The sequence below is a fragment of the Podarcis erhardii genome (assembly GCF_964252035.2).
Source record: "Podarcis erhardii genome assembly, chromosome: 7".
NCBI lineage: Eukaryota > Metazoa > Chordata > Lepidosauria > Squamata > Lacertidae > Podarcis > Podarcis erhardii.
Genome location: NC_138511.1, coordinates 5,654,835 through 5,675,059, shown reverse-complemented (window position 1 = coordinate 5,675,059; position 20,225 = coordinate 5,654,835). Strand labels below are relative to the sequence as shown.

Sequence of the window (20,225 nt, the reverse complement as noted above, 5' to 3'; positions counted from 1 at the left end):
GCCTGACCTGAAGAATTTGGAGCAAATGATTCAGCAGAGGAAACACAGCCCAGAATAACTAAGGAGATGGTACAAGAATACTTGGCTAGTTTAGATGTATTCAAGTCTCCAGGGCCAGATGAACTGCATCCAAGAGTATTAAAATAACTGGCAGATGTGATCTCAGAACCACTGGCAGTCATCTTTGAGAATTCCTGGAGAACAGGTGAAGTCCCGGCAGACTGGAGGAGGGCAAATGTTGTCCCTATTTTCAAAAAGGGGAAAAGAGAGGACCCAAATAATTACCACCCAGTCAGTCTGACATCAATACCAGGGAAGATTCTGGAGCAGATCATTAAGCAAACAGTCTGTGAGCACCTAGAAAGGAATGCTGTGATCACCAATAGTCAGCATGGATTTCTGAAAAATAAGTCATGTCAGACGAACCTGATCTCGTTTTTTGACAGAATTACAAGCCTGGTAGATGAAGGGAACGCAGTGGATGTAGCCTACCTTGATTTCAGCAAGGCATTTGACAAGGTGCCCCATGATATTCTTGTAAAGAAGCTGGTAAAATGCGGACTTGACTATGCTACCACTCAGTGGATTTGTAACTGGCTGACTGACCGAACCCAAAGGGTGCTCATCAATGGTTCCTCTTCATCCTGGAGAAGAGTGACTAGTGGGGTGCCACAGGGTTCTGTCTTGGGCCCCGTCTTATTCAACATCTTTATCAACGACTTGGATGATGGACTCAAGGGCATCCTGATCAAATTTGCAGATGACACCAAACTGGGAGGGGTGGCTAACACCCCAGAGGACAGGATTACACTTCAAAATGACCTTGACAGATTAGAGAACTGGGCCAAAACAAACAAGATGAATTTTAACAGGGAGAAATGTAAAGTATTGCACTTGGGCAAAAAAAATGAGAGGCACAAATACAAGATGGGTGACACCTGGCTTGAGAGCAGTACATGTGCAAAGGATCTAGGAGTCTTGGTTGACCACAAACTTGACATGAGCCAACAGTGTGACGCGGCAGCTAAAAAAGCCAATGCAATTCTGGGCTGCATCAATAGGAGCATTGCATCTAGATCAAGGGAAGTAATAGTGCCACTGTATTCTGCTCTGGTCAGACCTCACCTGGAGTACTGTGTCCAGTTCTGGGCCCCACAGTTCAAGAAGGACACTGACAAACTGGAACGTGTCCAGAGGAGGGCAACCAAAATGGTCAAAGGCCTGGAAACGATGCCTTATGAGGAACGGCTAAGGGAGCTGGGCATGTTTAGCCTGGAGAAGAGGAGGTTAAGGGGTGATATGATAGCCATGTTCAAATATATAAAAGGATGTCACATAGAGGAGGGAGAAAGGTTGTTTTCTGCTGCTCCAGAGAAGCGGACATGGAGCAATGGTTCCAAACTACAAGAAAGAAGATTCCACCTAAACATTAGGAAGAACTTCCTGACAGGAAGAGCTGTTTGACAGTGGAATTTGCTGCCAAGGAGTGTGGTGGAGTCTCCTTCTTTGGAGGTCTTTAAGCAGAGGCTTGACAACCATATGTCAGGAGTGCTCTGATGGTGTTTCCTGCTTGGCAGGGGGTTGGACTCGATGGCCCTTGGGGTCTCTTCCAACTCTTCTATGATTCTATGATTCTATGATTCTATGACTTCAGGGACCATCTGACCAAAGCTTGATCACTGAGATCACCTACAGTCTTCCCCTGAGTGGGTGAGGCTCACTTGGCAGCAGCAAGAAATAGAGCCTTTAGTGTCATTGGCCAAGTCCTGTGGACCACCCTGCCACTGGAGATTCAGCAGGCATCTTCTGTGCCAACTTTTAAACACCTTCTGGAACTTTTCTATTCCACCAGGCCTCTACAGGCAATTAAGAATAGCTAATAGTTGTCTGTGATTTTTACATGATTTTTATTTTACTGGTTTATGTTTTATTGCCGTAAACCACTTTGATTTTTTATGACACAGCAGTATATACATAGCTATAAAACAATAAATATATAGATATATACATAAATTTATACATTTATTATTAAATGTATTTATAGCCCTCCTTTCTCCCAAGTTGGGATTCAAGGCCACTTCCGACATTTCAAAATATAATTCTATAAAACAAAGTAATAAAAGCAAGCTAATCAAAAACGATAGTTAAAATACATCAGGACACATATAGAGTCTGCAATTAAAACACAGTTTGCCCTGACAGCAGCCGAGTGATCTGCATCCTCTGCTGCTTGGTTTCCAAATACTTGTCTGCATAGGAAGGTCATAGTCACCTGGCAGAAGGAAAATAAAGAGGGAATCAGTCTGATCTCTCTTGAGAAGGAATTCTGCAATATGGGAGCAGCCACAAAAAGGGTTCCCTCTTTTGTCACTACAGACCATGCTTCTGATGTTGATGGGACCAAGAGTAGGTGCTCACCAGAAAATCTTAGCACCTGGGCAGCTTCATATAGGGAGATACAATCCTTCAGGCCATCCTCTGAGTGTCCCTATCTTCCAGGGACAGCCCTGGATTTACAGAAGCCATCCCGGTTTCTGATTAGATCCCAGAATGTCCCACTTTTCCTTAGGACACCTCTATTTTCATGGAAGAAATGTTGGAGGGTATGGAGTTTGCCACCCCCAAACCAAGGAGATAAGTAAACTATACAACCTTTAGAAGACATCTGAAGGCAGCCCTGTGTAGGGAATTTTTAATGTTTAATGTTTTATTATGTTTTTATATATTTTGGAAGCCACCCAGAGTGGCTGGGGCAACCCAGTCAGATGTGTGGGGTATAAATATTACTATTATTATTGTTGTTGTTGTTAAATAGTACATCCCTATTTCCATCACTGGAAGGACAGATCCTGAAGCTGAGGCTCCAATACTTTGGCCACCTCATGAGAAGAGAAGACTCCCTGGAAAAGACCCTGATGTTGGGAAGGATGGAGGGCACAAGGCGAAGGGGACGACAGAGGACAAGATGGTGGGACAGTGTTCTCGAAGACACAAACATGAGTCTGACCAAACTGCAGGAGGCAGTGGAAGACAGGAGTGCCTGGCGTGCTCTGGTCCATGGGGTCACGAAGAGTTGGACACGACTAAACAACAACAACATTTCCATCAGAGAAATGTTGGCGGGTATGTCCAGGTAGCCTTGGCTCAAGCCATACACTAGTATCTTGGCAGAAGTTTTGGGAAGGTGGTTTGTTGCAGAGGAACAATATTTCTGTCCTATAAAGTTTTTGAGTCTTGGAAAATGTGAGGTCGTCCATACATGCCTATAGCCTGTTGACTGGCAAATTCAGCTCTGTTTAGATTTAAGCACTCCAAACATGGTCTAGAACAGACTCCAAGTATTTGGGTGGGGAGGGGGTTGTTTGTGTTTTGCCATTGTATTTTTTTTCTCCCACAGATCTATTTCCTCTTCTAGATTAATGGCTCACAGATTTGGTAACCTGCCTGCCTTGAGGAACACAGCAGGAAACTTACCTCCGAGCACAAAGCGCAGCTTCCAGTAATTTTCTTAGAAAATATGATGCCACGCCATAGAGGAGGGAACATGTGTGCACACAGATTGTTGAAAACATACTGTATTCGGTCTGGAAAACTTGATGTTTGTCCTCGGCTTTGTTTTTGATGTGTTGTCCTTGAAAATGCTATCTATTGGAACGTCGGGTGACGCCTTTCTCCATATGTGAGAACAAAGGAAGAGAGATTGGCATCACTGCTGGGCATCCCAGAGGATGACAAAGAGGGAGTGCCAGCCGGGGGTGTGGGCTTAGGGACGTCATTCAAGGCCTCACAAACAGAAGTGCTTGGCGGGGGGGGGGGGCAAATTGAAAAAAAGAGCAAGCATCAATGGCTTTGTGATGGGCTTCTGGTTGAGTTCAAGACATGAAGGGAGTGGGATCAGATTCTCCAGTTGCTTTGTTCTTATCTTAAAAGCAGTTATGGAAAGGCCTGAATTGTACCCACCCTGAACACACTCAACTCTAGGGGCTGCCAAACCATCGTTCCCACATTATGGTTGATGAGATTCCTTTAGGTGGTCCACAGTGTGCCTGCATTAAATAGTCATATTTATTTTTAGTTGTACTTTATTGCTTATTTTATTGCATTTATATTATATTTATATTGCTTTTATTGCTTATTTTATTGCATTTATATTATATATTATTTTAAATTGTTTATTTTATCATATTTATATTGTATTGTATTACAACTAGAATTCCATAGAAGAGAAGGAGAGTTGAGCTGCATTTGAGCTGCCAGCCTCCTCCCTTGGGCAGCTCGTAGCAGCTGCTGGAGAGTGGGCAAGGAGGAAGAGAAGCTGCTGCTCTTTAAGGGCAGGCAAGAGGGGATGGCCACCCTGGGCAGAAAAAAAGGGGGAGTCAAGCAGAGTCCAAGCATCTGGATTTTTAAAAAATGCTTTGTGCCTCCGTGTCTAATCCTGCCCCTTTCTAAAATCTATTTATCGGTGTGTCTTATTCTTTTTGCAAATCTACCAAAGAATAACATAAAATAAAACTGGGATTAACGGGTTTTCTCAGGATGGTGGAGGCAGTGTATGCTGTGTCCCATTGGTGTACTGGTGATGGTACTTGCCCTTGCTCTGGTAGGAAATGCTGTGCAGGGAGCTGGGGGGACCAAAAAAGTGGGGGCTAAAGAGGATCAGTTGGGGGGGGGGTGAGAACTCAGTGGGGCAGAAACACAGATGCCAAAGGACCAGCATACCCTCCAACATTCCTCAAATGAAAATGTTCCTATTTTCATATGAGGAATGTTGGAGGGTATGCTATTGATGGTTATGAGCCAAGATGGTTCTGCTCTGCCTCCACAGTTGGAGGCAGCAATGTTTCTGAAGACCAGTTGCTTGAAACCATGGGAGGGAAGAGCGTCCTTGGGTCCTGCGTGTGGACTTCCTATTGGGGCATCTGGTTAGCCACTGTGGGAAAAGGATGCTGGACTAGATGGGCTACTGGCATGAACCAACAGGCTCTCCGTATGAAGCTACTCCAAAGTGATGAAGCTTCTGGAACTGGACTTTTCATGGGACTTTGGGCCAGGGCCACTTGCAGTACGAATGCCCCACCCAGTTTTTGCTTCTAGCTCTAAATGAGATAAAGCCTTCCAAGGAAGAGGGTCTGCTTTCTATTGAGCATGTGTTTTCCTTTGATCAGCTTAACTCCTCCACCTTCCTTTCTCTGCTATGCTGCTGCCTGCTGGCAGAAATGTGGTCAGATCCTGAAACAGCAAGAAGCTTGTCTGACATGCGTAGGGTAGGAATGCCAGCCTGGAATACTCCAAGCCACCTTCGTTTTCATGCATCCAAAGCAAGCACTTTCCAACAAAGTCCATCACTTCCATTGACTTGACCACTCCTATTGCTTGAGCATTAAACACAAAAATGGATTTCAGTGGGACTTACTTCCAGAGAAGCAGGCACATATATTTTATACTAACATACCTTCATCAGAGGACATATTCCTTTCAGCCACAGTTGCACAAGCTCTTTGGGCTCTCCTCTCCATTTAATGCAGCACCACTGAGCCTAAGGAGCACCCAGATGGCATGTTCACAACCAGAGACAATAACAAGGGGAAGGGCTGGAGCTTAGTGTTACAACATTAGTGCAGAAGGTCCCAGGTTTAATCTCTGGGCTCTCTAGATAGAGCTGGGGGAAAGCCCTGGGTCTGAAATGCTGGAGAGCTGCTGGAGTGTTGACAATCCTAAGCTTCCTAACAAGTCCTAAATATCAGTAAGGTCTGATGCCTAGCTCCTGACAGCATATGTGTGGCTCTCCTATTAAAGTGAAGTTAGGGTTGCCATATTCGCAAAAAAAGTGATTTTTCTATTGACTTGCCTAAGATCCAGGACAAAGCACCACACTCCAGAAATTCCTCCCAGACATCAATTCCGCCTTTGATATCCTGGTAATGTCCAGGAAAATCCGTATATATGGCAGCCCTAAGTGAATTGCTTCCTCTGCTTAACAACATGCAAAATTTGCACACACATTTTCCCATACAAACAATGCATTCTAAATTTTATTACACATTGTTCTTAGTTCATTATATTCTAGGCCCCTGAAGATTATGCCATAATAAACATGTTGTCTTTATGGTGCCAAAAGTCTCCTTATTGCCTTTGCTGCACAGACCAACACAATTCTCTCTCTGGAAATTCTGGGAATTTCCAGACAAAAATAAAAGTGAACAGGATCATTATTTATTGCATTTACAAACCACATATTAACTCAGTGCTTGGCTTATTTAAAATACAGTAATGACAAAAACTAAACCCTCCTTATTACCGTATGTGAAAAGCTAAGCTGTGTACTCACAATTAATCTGTGTTAGTTTTCTCATTGCAATACTGGGAAATATTGTTCTCTGACTGATTGTTGCCACATGTGTTTTGTTTACAGCAGAAGATCAAAATGGAACAAGCAGAGCTGGTGAGAGGCAGGTACAGATGTTCTGGTCCCCAGAGACAACCACTCTGTTCAGATACTCATGCTTGGATACATTCAAGATTTGAATAGTTTACAAGCAGGCACTGTATTCTTTTGTTGTAGTTAATTATTAATACTTTACAATAATCACAGCAATTTTCCCCATTTTTAAAAAAACAGTATTTTTATTGAATTTTATCCCTGTAACTCAAATAACAAAACTGAACTTCTTAAAACAAACACATAAAAAATAAACTGAACTGAATCAAGTTCGGCTGACATTCACATGAAGAAATGATAAAGCTGGTTATCCAGATATTTGTGATAAGAGTCAGGCAGGAAGGTGAAGAGTACCGTCATAAGAAATGAAAGAACAGGAGGAGAGGAGCACATGACTTGCAAGATATACAGAAACACAAACCTGTCACTGAAACCATCAGATTCACAAGGCATACCAAGAACAAAAGGCTCTATATTACATCAAGAGAAAAGTCAACCAATTATATGTTGCTTATCCTAAATTTATTGAGAGACTTGTGCAAGAGACAAATGTAACTTTTCTTTTTATATGTGTTCAGTAAAATCCTGCCCAGCTTATCTGGATCAGAAGCTAACTCTCCCTTCAACAGCCCAGAGGAGCTTGCACTCCAATGCAATGCCCTATACATACATTAATAGATGCTGGGCCATCATCCAAAGAGAGTTCTCCTGACTGTATCAAAATTTTGAAGCAATTGCTCTCCATTGATTGAGAGGCTCAGATAATGTTTGGAACTGGGAGGGGGTAAGAGTGATTTCAGAGACGCAGGTGGCGCTGTGGGTTAAACACTGTGCCGCATGGGCTTGCCGATCGAAAGGTTGGCGGTTCGAATCCCCACGACGGGGTGAACTCCCGTTGCTCGGTCCCTGCTCTTGCCCACCTAGCAGTTCAAAAGCACGTCAAAGTGCAAGTAGATAAATAGGTACCGTTCCAGCGGGAAGGTAAATGGCGTTTCCGTGCACTGCTCTGGTTCGTCAGAAGTGGCTTAGTCATGCTGGCCACATGACCTGGAAAAACTGTCTGCGGACAAACACTGGCTCCCTTGGTCAGTATAGTTGTTCTGATTTTGAGTGGAATGCCCTACCTGGGTGGATGGAGCAGCCAAGTAATTTCGTTGTCCCCGAGAGGGGGCAATGACAATAAAGATATTATTATTATTATTATATTATTATCAGTAAAGCGAGATGAGTGTCGCAACCCCAACGTCATTCGCGACTGGACTTAATTGTCAGGAGTCCCTTAAGAGTAATTTCAAGACAGCCAAGATTGCAGCTATTTGTGAATCATACCATAGGATTATAGAACTGTAAAGTTGGAAGGGACCTTGGGGGTCACCTAGTCCAACCCCCCGCAAAGCAGGAATCACAGCAAAAGAATCCCAGACAGATTGCCATTCAACCTGTTTTAAAACCCACCAATAAAGGAGAGTCAACCACCTTCTGAAGGGGTCCATTTAATCAGAATCTCATTTGAATACATTGGTTTGGGTCCTACACCCTGGAGTTGCAGAAAACAAGCTTCCTCCATCTTCCGTGTGACAGAAGATGGGTATCATACCCTCATGTCAGATCACACTTTTCTTGTGTTGAATTCAATTTGTTTATAAAATAAATCGAATTTATTTATAAAATTAATTTATAAAATAAAATTAATTTATAAAGTTATTATAGATATGGAGATTTTAGCCCAGTTCCTAGCCCACTTAATATCTCTACATTTTATTCCACATTCTAGGGAAGAAAGATGCAGAAATGAATATGCTGGGGGGACAGGAAATAACATTTTCCCATAGGTCTGCAAATTTATGGAGTCCTTTGTTTAAGGTATGGTACCTTCAAGTCTAACCAATTTTGGCTGTAATCCTGTTCATGCAGATTAGGGAGCCATTTCCATGGATTCAGTGGGACTTGCCTCGGAGTAATGTGGCACACTAGTAATTGTGGCATCGGAGACCCTGAACCAAAATACACCCTGAGGTGCAAAGTATCAATAAACTGCAATGTTTAACTAGCCACTGTTTCTTTGCAAAGGAGGAGGATGCAGAGAGTACCAGAACAGGTGAGAAAGGATACAACTTTTCTGCCAACAGAGAAGAAAATGGTGAAAGTAGAGATTCCTTCAGATTCAAAGCAAGACATTTTTCAGTTCAACTACTTGGAAAATGGCAGTGCTTAAGCGTCCACAGTTGCCAACAAAGGTTCGTATAGTAAAAGCTATGGTTTTCCCATTAGTGATGTATGGAAGCGAGAGCTGGACCATAAAGAAGGCTGATCGCCGAAGAATGGATGCTTTTGAATTATGGTGCTGGAGGAGACTCTTGAGAGTCCCATGGACTGCAAGAAGATCAAACCTATCCATTCTTAGGGAAACCAGCCCTGAGTGCTCACTGGAAGGACAGATCCTGAAGCTGAGGCTCCAAGACTTTGGCCACCTCATGAGAAGACTGCCTGGAAAAGACCCTGATGTTGGGAAAGATGGAGGGCACAAGGAGAAGGGGATGACAGAGGACGAGATGGTGGGACAGTGTTCTTGAAGCGACAAACATGAGTCTGACCAAGCTGTGGAAGGCAGTGGAAGACAGGAGTGCCTGGCGTGCTCTGGTCCATGGGGTCACGAAGAGTTGGACACGACTAAACAACTAAACAACAACAACAACAAGCGTCCACAGTATCTTTGGAAAGAAAGAAGACAGAGAGAAAACCCAAACCAGTCTATGCCCCTGCCCTCGTGACCTCCATGGACCATGCCCAGCCTAGTGGGTACCAGCTGCCTCTACTCTAGTCTAAGTGGTTTTATAGGGGTCACGCTCTTTGGATGGTAGCGTGATTGTGGGAAGATTCAGAACAGAGGCAAGGAAGGACTTCTTCATGAAGCACACAGTTAAACTATGGAACTTGCTCCGTCACTGGAGGCAGTGATGGCCACCAACTTAGAAGGCTTTGAAAGAGGATTAAAGAAGGATTCCATGGGTTGAAGAAGATTGGAAGAAATTCAAGATTTATTAAAAAAAATACTGTAATTTGGTTGAATGCTAAGAAAGGATGCTAGATCATAAATAATTGTGCACCACTAAATTAGTGAGAATTAAGATGATAAGTAAATTTGAGAAAAAACTATAAACCTTTTGGAGAACTTATAGATTATATTTAAATGAATTTGACATAAGAGTGTAAACAAGATGATAAATTGCTGGCAAGAATTGGCAATGATGTAAATGGGAGCGGGAGGCGCGAGGGAGTCCAAAGATGTTATGAAAAGATGTTATGATATATGTTATACTTTTTTTTTTTTTTTTTTTTGCATTTATGTTTGAAAAATCCAAATAAAATATTATAAAAAAATAAAAATAAAAAAATAAAGGATTCCAATTCTGGTCTTCATTGTGGTGATTGATGCCTCTCCCATTTGCAGGAGAGACTCAAATGGAGGGGGGGTTACCTGAGCCTATAACACCCATGAAAACTCCCAAAGGTATTCAGGAGACCAGGGTACCCACGTATGTCTTTGTGCCTGCTCCTGCCACTGAAGAAACAGACAGGCTGTGTGTGAAGATGCTGGATCTTGAGCCCTCCACTGTTGAGGCAGTCTCCGTATCTGCCAATGCAAGAGACAGAGCTCCTTCACAATTCAGAATATTGATTCCAAATTAAAGGCGCCTCCAGAGGAGGTGTGGACAGTGAGCTGCAATCTGAATCAGACTATCAAAACTGAGGTAGGAGATTTGAGTGTCCTGCCGTAATTAAATATGGAGAGATGAGAGTAGATCTTCCTTTTTATTATTACTGTTATTGTTATTATTATTATTTAAAGCCTGTGAGGGTTTAATACCTACTCCCTCTGTGAGAACTGGAAGCTGGACTTGAGGGGCCATTGGCCTGATCCAGCAGGCTCTTCATATGTTCCCATTTTTGCAGACATACAGTCTACAGAAGGTGCCCAGAATTCTGTTTTGAACAACATGTTTTAAAGGGATTGTGTGTATGTAGCCTTAATCTGTCAGCAGCCAGCAGTTGTGCTAGCTGGGCCTGATGGGAATTGCAGTCTGTAACATCTGGAGGGTACAAGACTGGGGAAGGCTCCATTATGCTGCACAAGCCAAACTTTACAGCTCCATCTGCATGCTATAACGAAAAGTCTCAAACTTGGAACAGGTGATTTTCCTGTATGCCTGCAAATACATCTCTCCTGTAACAGGGTCATGTGTAATTGCAGGTTGGAAAATCAGATGTTAACTTGACTTTCTGGTACAAACTGTTTCCCAAAGATCTAGCACCCTCATGTATTATCTCAGCTTGAGTCTGTTTGCACAGAGCACAATAAGTATATACATGAAATTAACTGGCAGGCTTGCTGATATCAGCACTCTTTGCATCTGAAAAACTGAGTGATCAAAAACAAAAGCTGTTCAACTTTGGGAGGCCATATCCTGGCTCTAGTGACGTGTCAGGATTTAGCTCTGCACCAACAAGCTTGTTTGCTGTGATTATGCTCACCACATGGAGAGAATGTGTATGGAAATGGGATCATAGAGATGGGCTGCAGCTTAATGGGCTAGAACATTATTTTATTTATTGCATCTATATCCCACATTTTCCCCAAAGAGCTCAAGGTGGCACACACAGTTCTCTCCCCTCCCCATTTAATTCCCACAACAACCCTGTGAGGTAGGTTAGGCTGAGAGGCACTGGCTGGTTCAAGGTCACACTCAGTGAGTTTCTTCATGGCTGAGTGGGGATTTGAACCCTAGTCTCACCCTGGTCCTAGCACTCTAACCACTACACTATACAACCTTCCTTTGCCTTTGCTGCATTTCACCATTACCATGATCATCATTTACCTGTATCCTGCTTCTCCATGGAAAACCAAGCTCAAAATGGCCCACTGTCCTGTCTAGCCCTGACCTGAAGCCAGACATGGAGTCCTCAGAGAACAAGGCAGTCACCCCGGAGGTCAAGGGCTTTGAGGAGCAGGCAGGGCCCCCTCAATCTAATGCTGAGGATCCTGGTTGATACCTGATGGAGAACCCCAGGCACTGTCTGAGGAGCTGGACCTGTTTCTCCCCCTCCCCCCGTCCTCAGGTCCAGGCTGAAGAGCACAGCTTTAACAGAGGGACTCACAATTGCAAAACATATTCCCTCTCCCGCCCCCTTTTCCTGCCATTCTTTTAATCCTATTCTTTTTCTCTGTCTTTTAACACTTTTTAAAATGCCACCAGCTTTGGCAGCTCAGCAGTAGCAGTTTTTCCTGCCCAGAGTGCTTCTGGGGGGAATATTCTCTAATGTTTGCAGAATGGGGGTGGGCAGGCATCTGGATAGCACAGCAACAGGCAGCAAGAGGGCAGTTGTGGCAGTGCAGAGAGAGAGAGAGAGAGGCAGACCAGATTTCACACACACACACACACACACACACATGTGAGAAACTTTTCAGCATACAATACAATACAATAAAAACCAAACTAATCTAAATAAGAATAAAGAAGACAAGAAGGAACAAAGAAAAGAAAAGAAAAGAAAAGAAAAGAAAAGAAAAGAAAAGAAAAGAAAAGAAAAGAAAAGAAAAGAAAAACAGCCCTCTACCAGAGGTAGATCTTAACACTTGTCCAACACAGAAAGGGGGGACCCTCCCAGCTCTGTGTGGAGATCCTCTTCATTTCATCATCTGCTGCCTCCTACTTTACCATTCCACTCTCATATTCAGGCAAATCTTGATCAATATCCCCCTGCCCCCCAAGGTCTTGTGTATTCTTTACTCTGATCATTCTCTGATTCCTTTTCATTCAATTGCTCATCCAATAATTGCTGCATGATACCAACAATCAGTGGGGTGCTTGACAATATCTTTGCCATATTGGGTTCTGTTAGTCTCCCCCATAACAGTCTCAGGCAGGCCAGATTTCATTGTGGAGACGCATTATTTTTGCTGCTATCTGGATTATGTTTTTGAATCTGTTTTTTCACTGTTAAACCTTATTATGAATCATCAGTGGATTCCATTGCATCTGAAGCTGTTGTTTACAATTTTAAATTCTGTTGTGCCTCTCTTATGTAACTTACGTTGCAAGTGTTGTGCTCCAGGTGATGGCCTTGGGGGGCTGAGGTCCAAGTTCCAGAGGATATCAACCTTGGCCAAAGATCTCACCCATGAGGGCAGGCTTGCAGTTGCAGCAGAGTCCAAACAAACCAAAATCAAGGGTAGAGAATCAGTCTAGGTACTAACATGACCCAGAGGCAAAGTCAGGCAGCAGATGAATGTCAATATCACAGAGAGATGGGGCAAAGTACAACACAGCAAGGTAGCGCAACCAGGATGAGCAACAAGAATGAAGATTACTGTTCAGCAAGAGCTTCTGTCCTTGTGTTTTGGAGTGGGAGCATGACATTCTGTCCACCTCGGATGCCATCATTTTACAAGTGCCTCTTACCCTTAGCGGAGTAAGGGGAGGAGTTGGGAGTGGTGTCAATTTCAGCCTCTGGGCTTCATGCCCTTGACTAGTTGTTGTGTTGCAAGTCAGGGCAAATTACTATCTTTAGAACTTACATATACTGTAGTTCTGCTTGCTGCCTTAACCACCATGATTGATAATAACACTGAATACCTGTGTTATTTTCAACAGCTGGAGGGCTCAAGAGGAAGGCCTTAGATGCCCTGGCCTCCTAAACCACATCCTTACCATAGCTGCTGGCAGTGAAATACTATCAAGAATTGCTTGCTCACTAGTTGAGCAAAGCAACCATTCATTGTAAGAACAACTAAAAACTGATGCCCAAATTTGAATTCCCTCTCTCTTAGCTCCCCGTCTCTTTTTCCTTGCATTTCCCAAACTGGACCTAAAGTGGCCAGTCCCAATTTGCCATCCATAAATTGGGCTCGTCCCTCACATTTGCTTTTTCATCCAGAGCTCTCCTCGAAAAGCGCCCCCCCCAATTTTGGCAAACCTTCAGACAAAAGGCCAGTCCTCATTGGAGACTCTCTCTCAACTTTCTCTCAAGTCCTCTGCTGTCCATCTGCTATGTTTCCAGACAGCAGGTTCTTAGAATCATAGAAGCATAGAGTTGGAAAGGACCCAAAGGATCATCTAGTCCAACCCCCTGCAATGCAAGAATCACAGCCCATCTTGGTCCTTAAATCCCAGGACCTTTGAGCATGGCAAGCCTCTGTCCCTTTCCTTAGTGGGAGGCTATTTTTAAAACATTTATTTGTTTCTGATGTTTCCCCCTTTGCTTTTAGCTAAAAGACGTCAGAGGCAGCTTACAAAACCCAGTAGCAGGAGTCCCTGCCCTCCAAGTGGACAATCTAAAAGGCATGATGCATATGGTGACAGGACTGTTATGTACTGAGTTGAATAGGATCCAAACTGCAGCAGTCTGATTGGTCCTAGAACAATAGGATTCAGAATGCAGCAGTCTGATTGGTCCTAGAACAATGCAGCAGTATGATTGGTCGGCAGGAGCCACCCAATCCAGCTCCAGATAGAAGTGATTCCACAACCTGATTGGCCTACAGGAGACTTCCAGAATTAGCCAATCACGTGCAGCCCATTGTGTAAATAATGTATATAAAGCAGATACTTTGAGGGGACTTCCATTCCTCCTCACCACTATGAGCTGAATAAAGAGCATGAAATCACTTTGCGACTCTGAGTATATTTCAAGGACCTTGAGGCAGAAGTTCAAGGTCCCACTCAAGAGAATGAGCAGAGGCCCCAAAACATGTCATCACTCCTAAGAACATAAGAAGAGCAGGATTCTGGAAGCTGGATACGAGCACAAGAGCCCTCTCCCCTCCTGCAATTTCCAGCGACTGTTATTCAGAAGTACTGCTGCCTCCAACTGTGGAAGCAAAGCAGAGAACACCAGGGCAGGGAGACCTCTCTTGTGACTTCTGGGTCTAGCTACCTATTAGAGGGAATTATTATACAGAGGCTTTCCAATCACTGTGCTTTGGGAAAGTAATACACCACCTTGTTCTCCTCTGTTCTGTGCTCCTGGCTACTTCTGCTGGTGATGCTTGCTTGAGAAAAGAACTCTGGAGTCCTTCTGCCTCTGTACCTCATGCCCACACCCCCACACATCAATTTGGCTTTGCACTTTGGGTGCCAGCTGAGGAGCAGAACAGAAGCCTGAAGCTGTCTTTCCTAGTTTTATCCTAACTCCCCAGGCCCCTGCCTCGATCCTTCTGAAATTTCACAGCTTACTTTCCTCATGGCACCTCTACATTTTCATAATAAAGTAATTGCCCACAAATCAGGAGGAGGGAAGCAGCCCCCTTTTAGATCCCAGCAGCTGGGCTTTCAAAGTCCCTAACAGAAGAACTTCTGCATCAATGGTCTGTAATTTGGCAGGTTTCTTACCTAAGGGCACGTCTCTTATGTTTGCTGTTTTCATACAAATTGCACATAAAAAGCAATAGGGCAGATTTCCTTTTGATCCACACCAAAATGGTAAAGGCTGTCCTTGCAGGGAAACCACTGCAGCTGTTTTTGGAATTAGGCAAGATTTATCCCCTCAGAATATTTATCCCCTTAGTTGAAAAAAAATCTACTTCTGCCATTAAAAAAATAATAATTATACACACCTTCTTTTGAATGGAGGACCCCTTTAAAAGTGCCTACCACAAAATGCAAAGGACTTATTCATGGGTGTAGCCAGGAGTTTGGTTAGGGGGACAGGCTTTTGTTAAGGGGAGCAGAACCTCAGATATGTATTGTTTTTTATTGATTTGGGGGGCAGCTGCCCCTGAGGCGTTCCCAAAGTAGAGGATCCCCTAGAACTTTTTTTAAAGCATGACAAACCAAAATCCATTTTTTAAAAAAACAGGGGGGTGTTGAGAGTGCCTCTGGGCATGCCTGGAGTGCAGCTATGCTTCATGCACTCCTTGGCTGCCATCTGGCCTTTCCCTCCCGTCACCTTCTCTCCCCCCTGCCCTCCGCCTGTCACACCCGAGTGTGATTTCTGATCTGGGGAAAGTGAAGCTCCTGGCACTCTGCACATGCTTGCTCCAACCTTTGCAGGTTTTTAGAGCTCAAAACCATTTCAGAGCTTAAACAAAAAGTTTAAAAGTGGTGGACTCTTCTTCCTTGAAGGTTTTTAAGCAGAGGTTGAATACCCATCTGGCATGGATGCTTGAGTTGAGATTCCTGCCTTGCAGGACGTTGGACTAGTTGACCCGTGGGACTCCTTTCAACTCTACAACTCTAGGAGTCTATGATTTCTGGGCTGGCTTCACAAATGCTTCATTCCTGAGGTGAGACGGTACCTGAAGGAGAAACACTTGTTGCCTAAAATGTTTCTGCTTGTGCGCAATGCTCCTAGGCACCCTGAGGAACCCTGCTTTGCACATAGAATCATAGAATCATAGAGTTGTAAGAGACCACAAGGGCCATCGAGTCCAACCCCCTGCCAAGCAGGAAACACCATCAGAGCACTCCTGACATATGGTTGTCAAGCCTCTGCTTAAAGACCTCCAAAGAAGGAGACTCCACCACACTCCTTGGCAGCAAATTCCACTGTGGCAAGGCTGAGGTTGCATCTCCCGCCACCAGCCTCTCGATCAAGGTTTGATTCACTGCTTCCAGCTGCTTACACAAAGCTCACTTCCTTCTGGATGATGGATGTTGAGCCAGATCTTGATCTCACAGCATTCTGGGAGTCCTTCAATATTGCTCACTGTATCACTTACATCAAACAGGCAGTGGATCGTAGAATTGTATGCAACCAAGCCTGAAACGGTGGGTGCATGTTTGGTGGAACCTTTGGAAGGAAAGTGTGCACAATTTCAAGGGATTTCTAAACCCTGACACTGAGGTGGAGTACCTAGTGCACATTGCCAGGCATGTGGGCAGGGATGGCTTTGTTGGCCTCATCCAGGAAGAAGTGAAAGAGCTCATTGTGGCAGCGCTGGGGAAACAGGTCAGATTGAGTTCAGAATGTGAGGATGAGGGTGGTGAGCAGGAGCCAGAAAGCTGGCAACTGCAGAATTTTCCCCAACTCTTCCAAGTCATAAAGCACAGAAATGATCTGATTGCAGAGTTTGAACCCCTCATGGAATACAGCTTGAAGATAATCTATGGTATTACAGACACCAGGAGACCCTACAAGAAAATGTTTGATGAGCTGGAGGTGTAAATGACTATCAGACTTTGCAAAGCTGATCTCACTGGAACAAGTTTGAATTAATTGAACCAAATAGTCTTAATTGGATTTTGAATAAATGTGCCATTGATTATTACTGTTTTGAATTTTAGTGTTATCTTCCTTAGGAGGTCAGGCAAACCACGGTTCTGAATAATGCTTTTTATAGGGTAGGAACTCTTTCTGCCCCACACCCCTTCCCAGCAGACCCACTCTCCCCAGGTGATCCCCCCCCCCCGCCTGCTGTATTTGACAGGTTTTTGCCTGGCTAGAATGAATTATTGAACTCTGGTCATGCCGCTGGCTAGCCTGGATGGAGGAAAGATGAGGCAGTGGTGAGCGTGTGTCAGGGTTTTTTAAAAGCAGGTTTTCAAACTACACAAATTCCCCATCAGACACCCACAGCAGGAAAACAAACAAGAACCTCAAAGGCACACAAAGCCCGCTCTGCTCCATTGTCTTCCAGCCTCTGTCCGTGGTAGTTCTGCTCCACCATGCAGTGAGTATTCATTAATGGACCCGACTTAGTTCAGGAACCAGAACCAGAAGGACTTGTAAGGGTTTTTAGGAGGCTGCGATGCAACCTGCCCTGCCCAAAGTGCCAACCCCAGAGAAGAAAGTTTGGGCAGTTTGTCTGAAGCATTCTTAATACTGATATAATTTATGCAATCCTTGATTTAATTCTACCCCTATTTCTCTTTTGTGGATACAGCTGCTGACACGTCTGTCTGCCACTGAACCACTTAATAAACACACAAGCCTAAGCTGTCCAATGTTACCGGTATTTAACTGTGATTCCTACATTGCGGGGCCCCTTTGGGTTCCCTCCAGTTCTCCGATTTTTCAAACTGCACATTATCAGCTTTTCAGCTGCACCCGCCCCACAACTCCACATTTTGCACGCTAAAAGCAGCGTGGGTCTGGGTCAAACCAGCCAAGTCTAGGAAGGGCAAATGGCTCTGCCTGCCTCTTCCCCCCCCCGCCCCCGGCCCCCGGCCCCCGGCCCCCGGCCCCACTCACCCTCGGCCCCCGGCAGGTTACCTAGAAAACATGTGGCAAAAGATTCCCCATCGCGGGGCTGGACGGAGAGGCACTGCGGGGCGCCGAGAGTTAAGGCGGCCCGGCTGGACGGTCCTGGTTGAGGGGCCCCCGGGGCCCTCGCCGAGCAGACGCCTCCACTTCTGCCGCAGCTGCATCCCCCGCGCGGGAGCGCGCCCGGCCGCCTGCGCGCCGCCTCCGCTGCCCACCTTCCCTGACGCGCCGCCGCTGCCGGGCTATAAAAAGCCGCTTCGCCGCCGCCACGCAGCCGGGCGCTCCACTCGGGCGGTGCGAGAGCCGAAGCGAGCCTCGACGGGGCGGCTCCCCGCGCTGCCTGCCGCCGCAGAGAGCGAGGCGAGGGACCGGTTGCGGAGAACACCTGGGCCCCCTCCCGTTGCCCGACGGGCGCGGCAGCCTCGACGCAAACCCCGCGCAAGTTTCCGCGCGAGGGCCCCAGCCGCCACCCCCCCCCCGCCCCGTCTGCTGCTGAGGCAGCCCCCATGCTGCTCCCGCTGGCGCTCCCCGAGTTACCCTGAAGGCGATGGAGGGGACCCCGTCGAACGGTTCCAACGCCTCGACGAACGCCTCCCTCGACGAAAACCAGTTCGTGCAGCCGGGCTGGCAGGTCGCGCTCTGGGCGGTGGCGTACGCGCTGATCGTGCTGGTCTCGGTGGTGGGCAACCTGGTGGTGATGTGGATCATCCTGGCGCACAAGCGGATGCGCACCGTCACCAACTATTTCCTGGTCAACCTGGCCTTCGCCGAAGCCTCCATGGCTGCCTTCAACACCTTGGTCAATTTCACCTACGCCGTCCACAGCGTCTGGTACTACGGCCTCTTCTACTGCCGTTTCCAGAACTTCTTCCCCGTCGCCGCCGTCTTCTCCAGCATCTATTCCATGATGGCCATCGCCGTGGACAGGTGAGGAAGATACACCGGCGCGCGGGGGCTGGACGCCGGAACCTGGGTTCTGAGCGTCGGGATGCGATGGGAAGACGCACGTCGAAGCGGGAAGAGAGCCCGAAGAAACGTGCTAGGGAAAAACAGGGGAGGTGGCTGAAGAGGCTGGAGTGAAAAGTGAGAGGTTGGCCAGCTTGGGATCAAGTCCTGACAAAAGTTGGGGAGCTGGTTTGTTTGTTGCCTGCAGGGCACAGCCGTAGTGGAGAGTGTCCCTGAGCAAGTGCAGAGTGTATTTTCCCAGGTTGACTGACTGCCTCTCCCCCTGTTCCTTCCGTGTTTAAAAAGGTCACCTGCCAGGACTTGGGAGAGGCCCTTCTGGAGCAGAGGGTGCTTTTGGACTAGGGATAAAAAACCTGAGGGTCAGATGTGGCCCTCCATGTCTCTCTGTTGGCCCAGGCGGCCTTTACCAGCCCCACTTTTTAGCTGCCTGGAAAGTGTTCTTGAACTCTGGTTGTGTTTCTTGCAAGGCAAGATGGAAGATGGAGAGGCATATGCATGTGTGTGATATAAGGAGAAAGTGGCTGATCACTCTTAGAAACAGTGCTGGACTAGAATGGAGCTCTGGGCTGACCCAGCAAAGCAGTTCTTGCTGCTGCTGCTGCTGCTGCTGCTTTTAAGGTATTAGAATTTATTGGATTTCTTATGCGCCTTCTACAAGCAGTCTCAGCCTGACTTACAAATGGTGCAAAAACACAGAAGGTAAATAAAAACATCATGCTAAACAGCTTGCCTCAGGATGAAATGGATATAGATTGGATATGAATATGGTGTTTTCAAATCAACCCTGACAAAGATTCAAAAGCCTTACATGCAGCAGAAAGGTAATGTTGGAAGTGCACATAAGAACATCAGAAGAGCCCCTCCGGATCAGGCAAAAGCGAACCCGTTTTTAGTCTAGCATCCTCTTCTTACAGTGGACAACCAGATGTCCAGATGTGAAACAGGACATGAGCACAACAGCACACGCTGCCCACTTGCGATTCCCAGCAGCTGCTATTCAGAGGCATATTAATCTCCGAGAGTGAAGGTGGAACCTAGTTATCATGGCTAGTTGCTGTTGAGAGCCTTGCCCTCCATGTATTTATCTAAAGTCCACTCTTTTGGGTTACATTCCTTTTATAATAATAATAATTTTATTATTTATACCCACCCATCTGGCTGGGTTTCCCCAGCCACTTTTGGGTCCTGCTGTACCATGGAGATATGGCTTCAAATCCCTCCCTGGTCTCACACATGCCTGGGGCAAACTAGCACCTCCCACATTCAGTTCCACACCTGTGAAATGGCAGGCTTTGCATCATTGCCCTAAAATGAAGAAACCAAAGACTGATCACAGCTTGTTGTACTCTTATGAGACTCAACGGAGTCGTTAAGAGCGACTAGAACATCTCTGGTTGGAATTTCACCTCAACCAAGACCACACTTGGTGACTCTTTCAACCTCATCCCCCTGCGGGGATGATTTATACTATAGGATTGAAATAGTACAAGGAAAGTACGTCAAACACTAAAAAAAGCATTGCAAAAATGCGAGGTGTCTTTTAACCTTTCATCCAAGGAGCTCCAAGAGCCACATATATCATGATTCCATTTTATCTTTGCAAAAACCTTACAAAGTA

General features: G+C 45.6%; 1 protein-coding gene and 1 long non-coding RNA gene across 2 annotated transcripts in view; one reads left to right on the top strand and one right to left on the bottom strand.

Annotated features, from left to right (window-relative positions):
• LOC309345520 overlaps positions 1-18,271 on the bottom strand; it is a 35,578-nt gene extending 17,307 nt beyond the window's left edge. Inside the window, exon 1 of the long non-coding RNA XR_014158282.1 lies at positions 18,179-18,271. This is a non-coding gene — a long non-coding RNA (uncharacterized lncRNA). The remainder of the gene's footprint in view (positions 1-18,178) is intronic.
• The window catches only part of TACR1 (tachykinin receptor 1), a 54,267-nt gene continuing 51,997 nt past the window's right edge, over positions 17,956-20,225 (top strand). Inside the window, exon 1 of the mRNA XM_081868498.1 lies at positions 17,956-18,568. Within this exon, the coding sequence (XP_081724624.1) occupies positions 18,189-18,568 (380 nt within the window). The 5' untranslated portion in view covers positions 17,956-18,188. The remainder of the gene's footprint in view (positions 18,569-20,225) is intronic.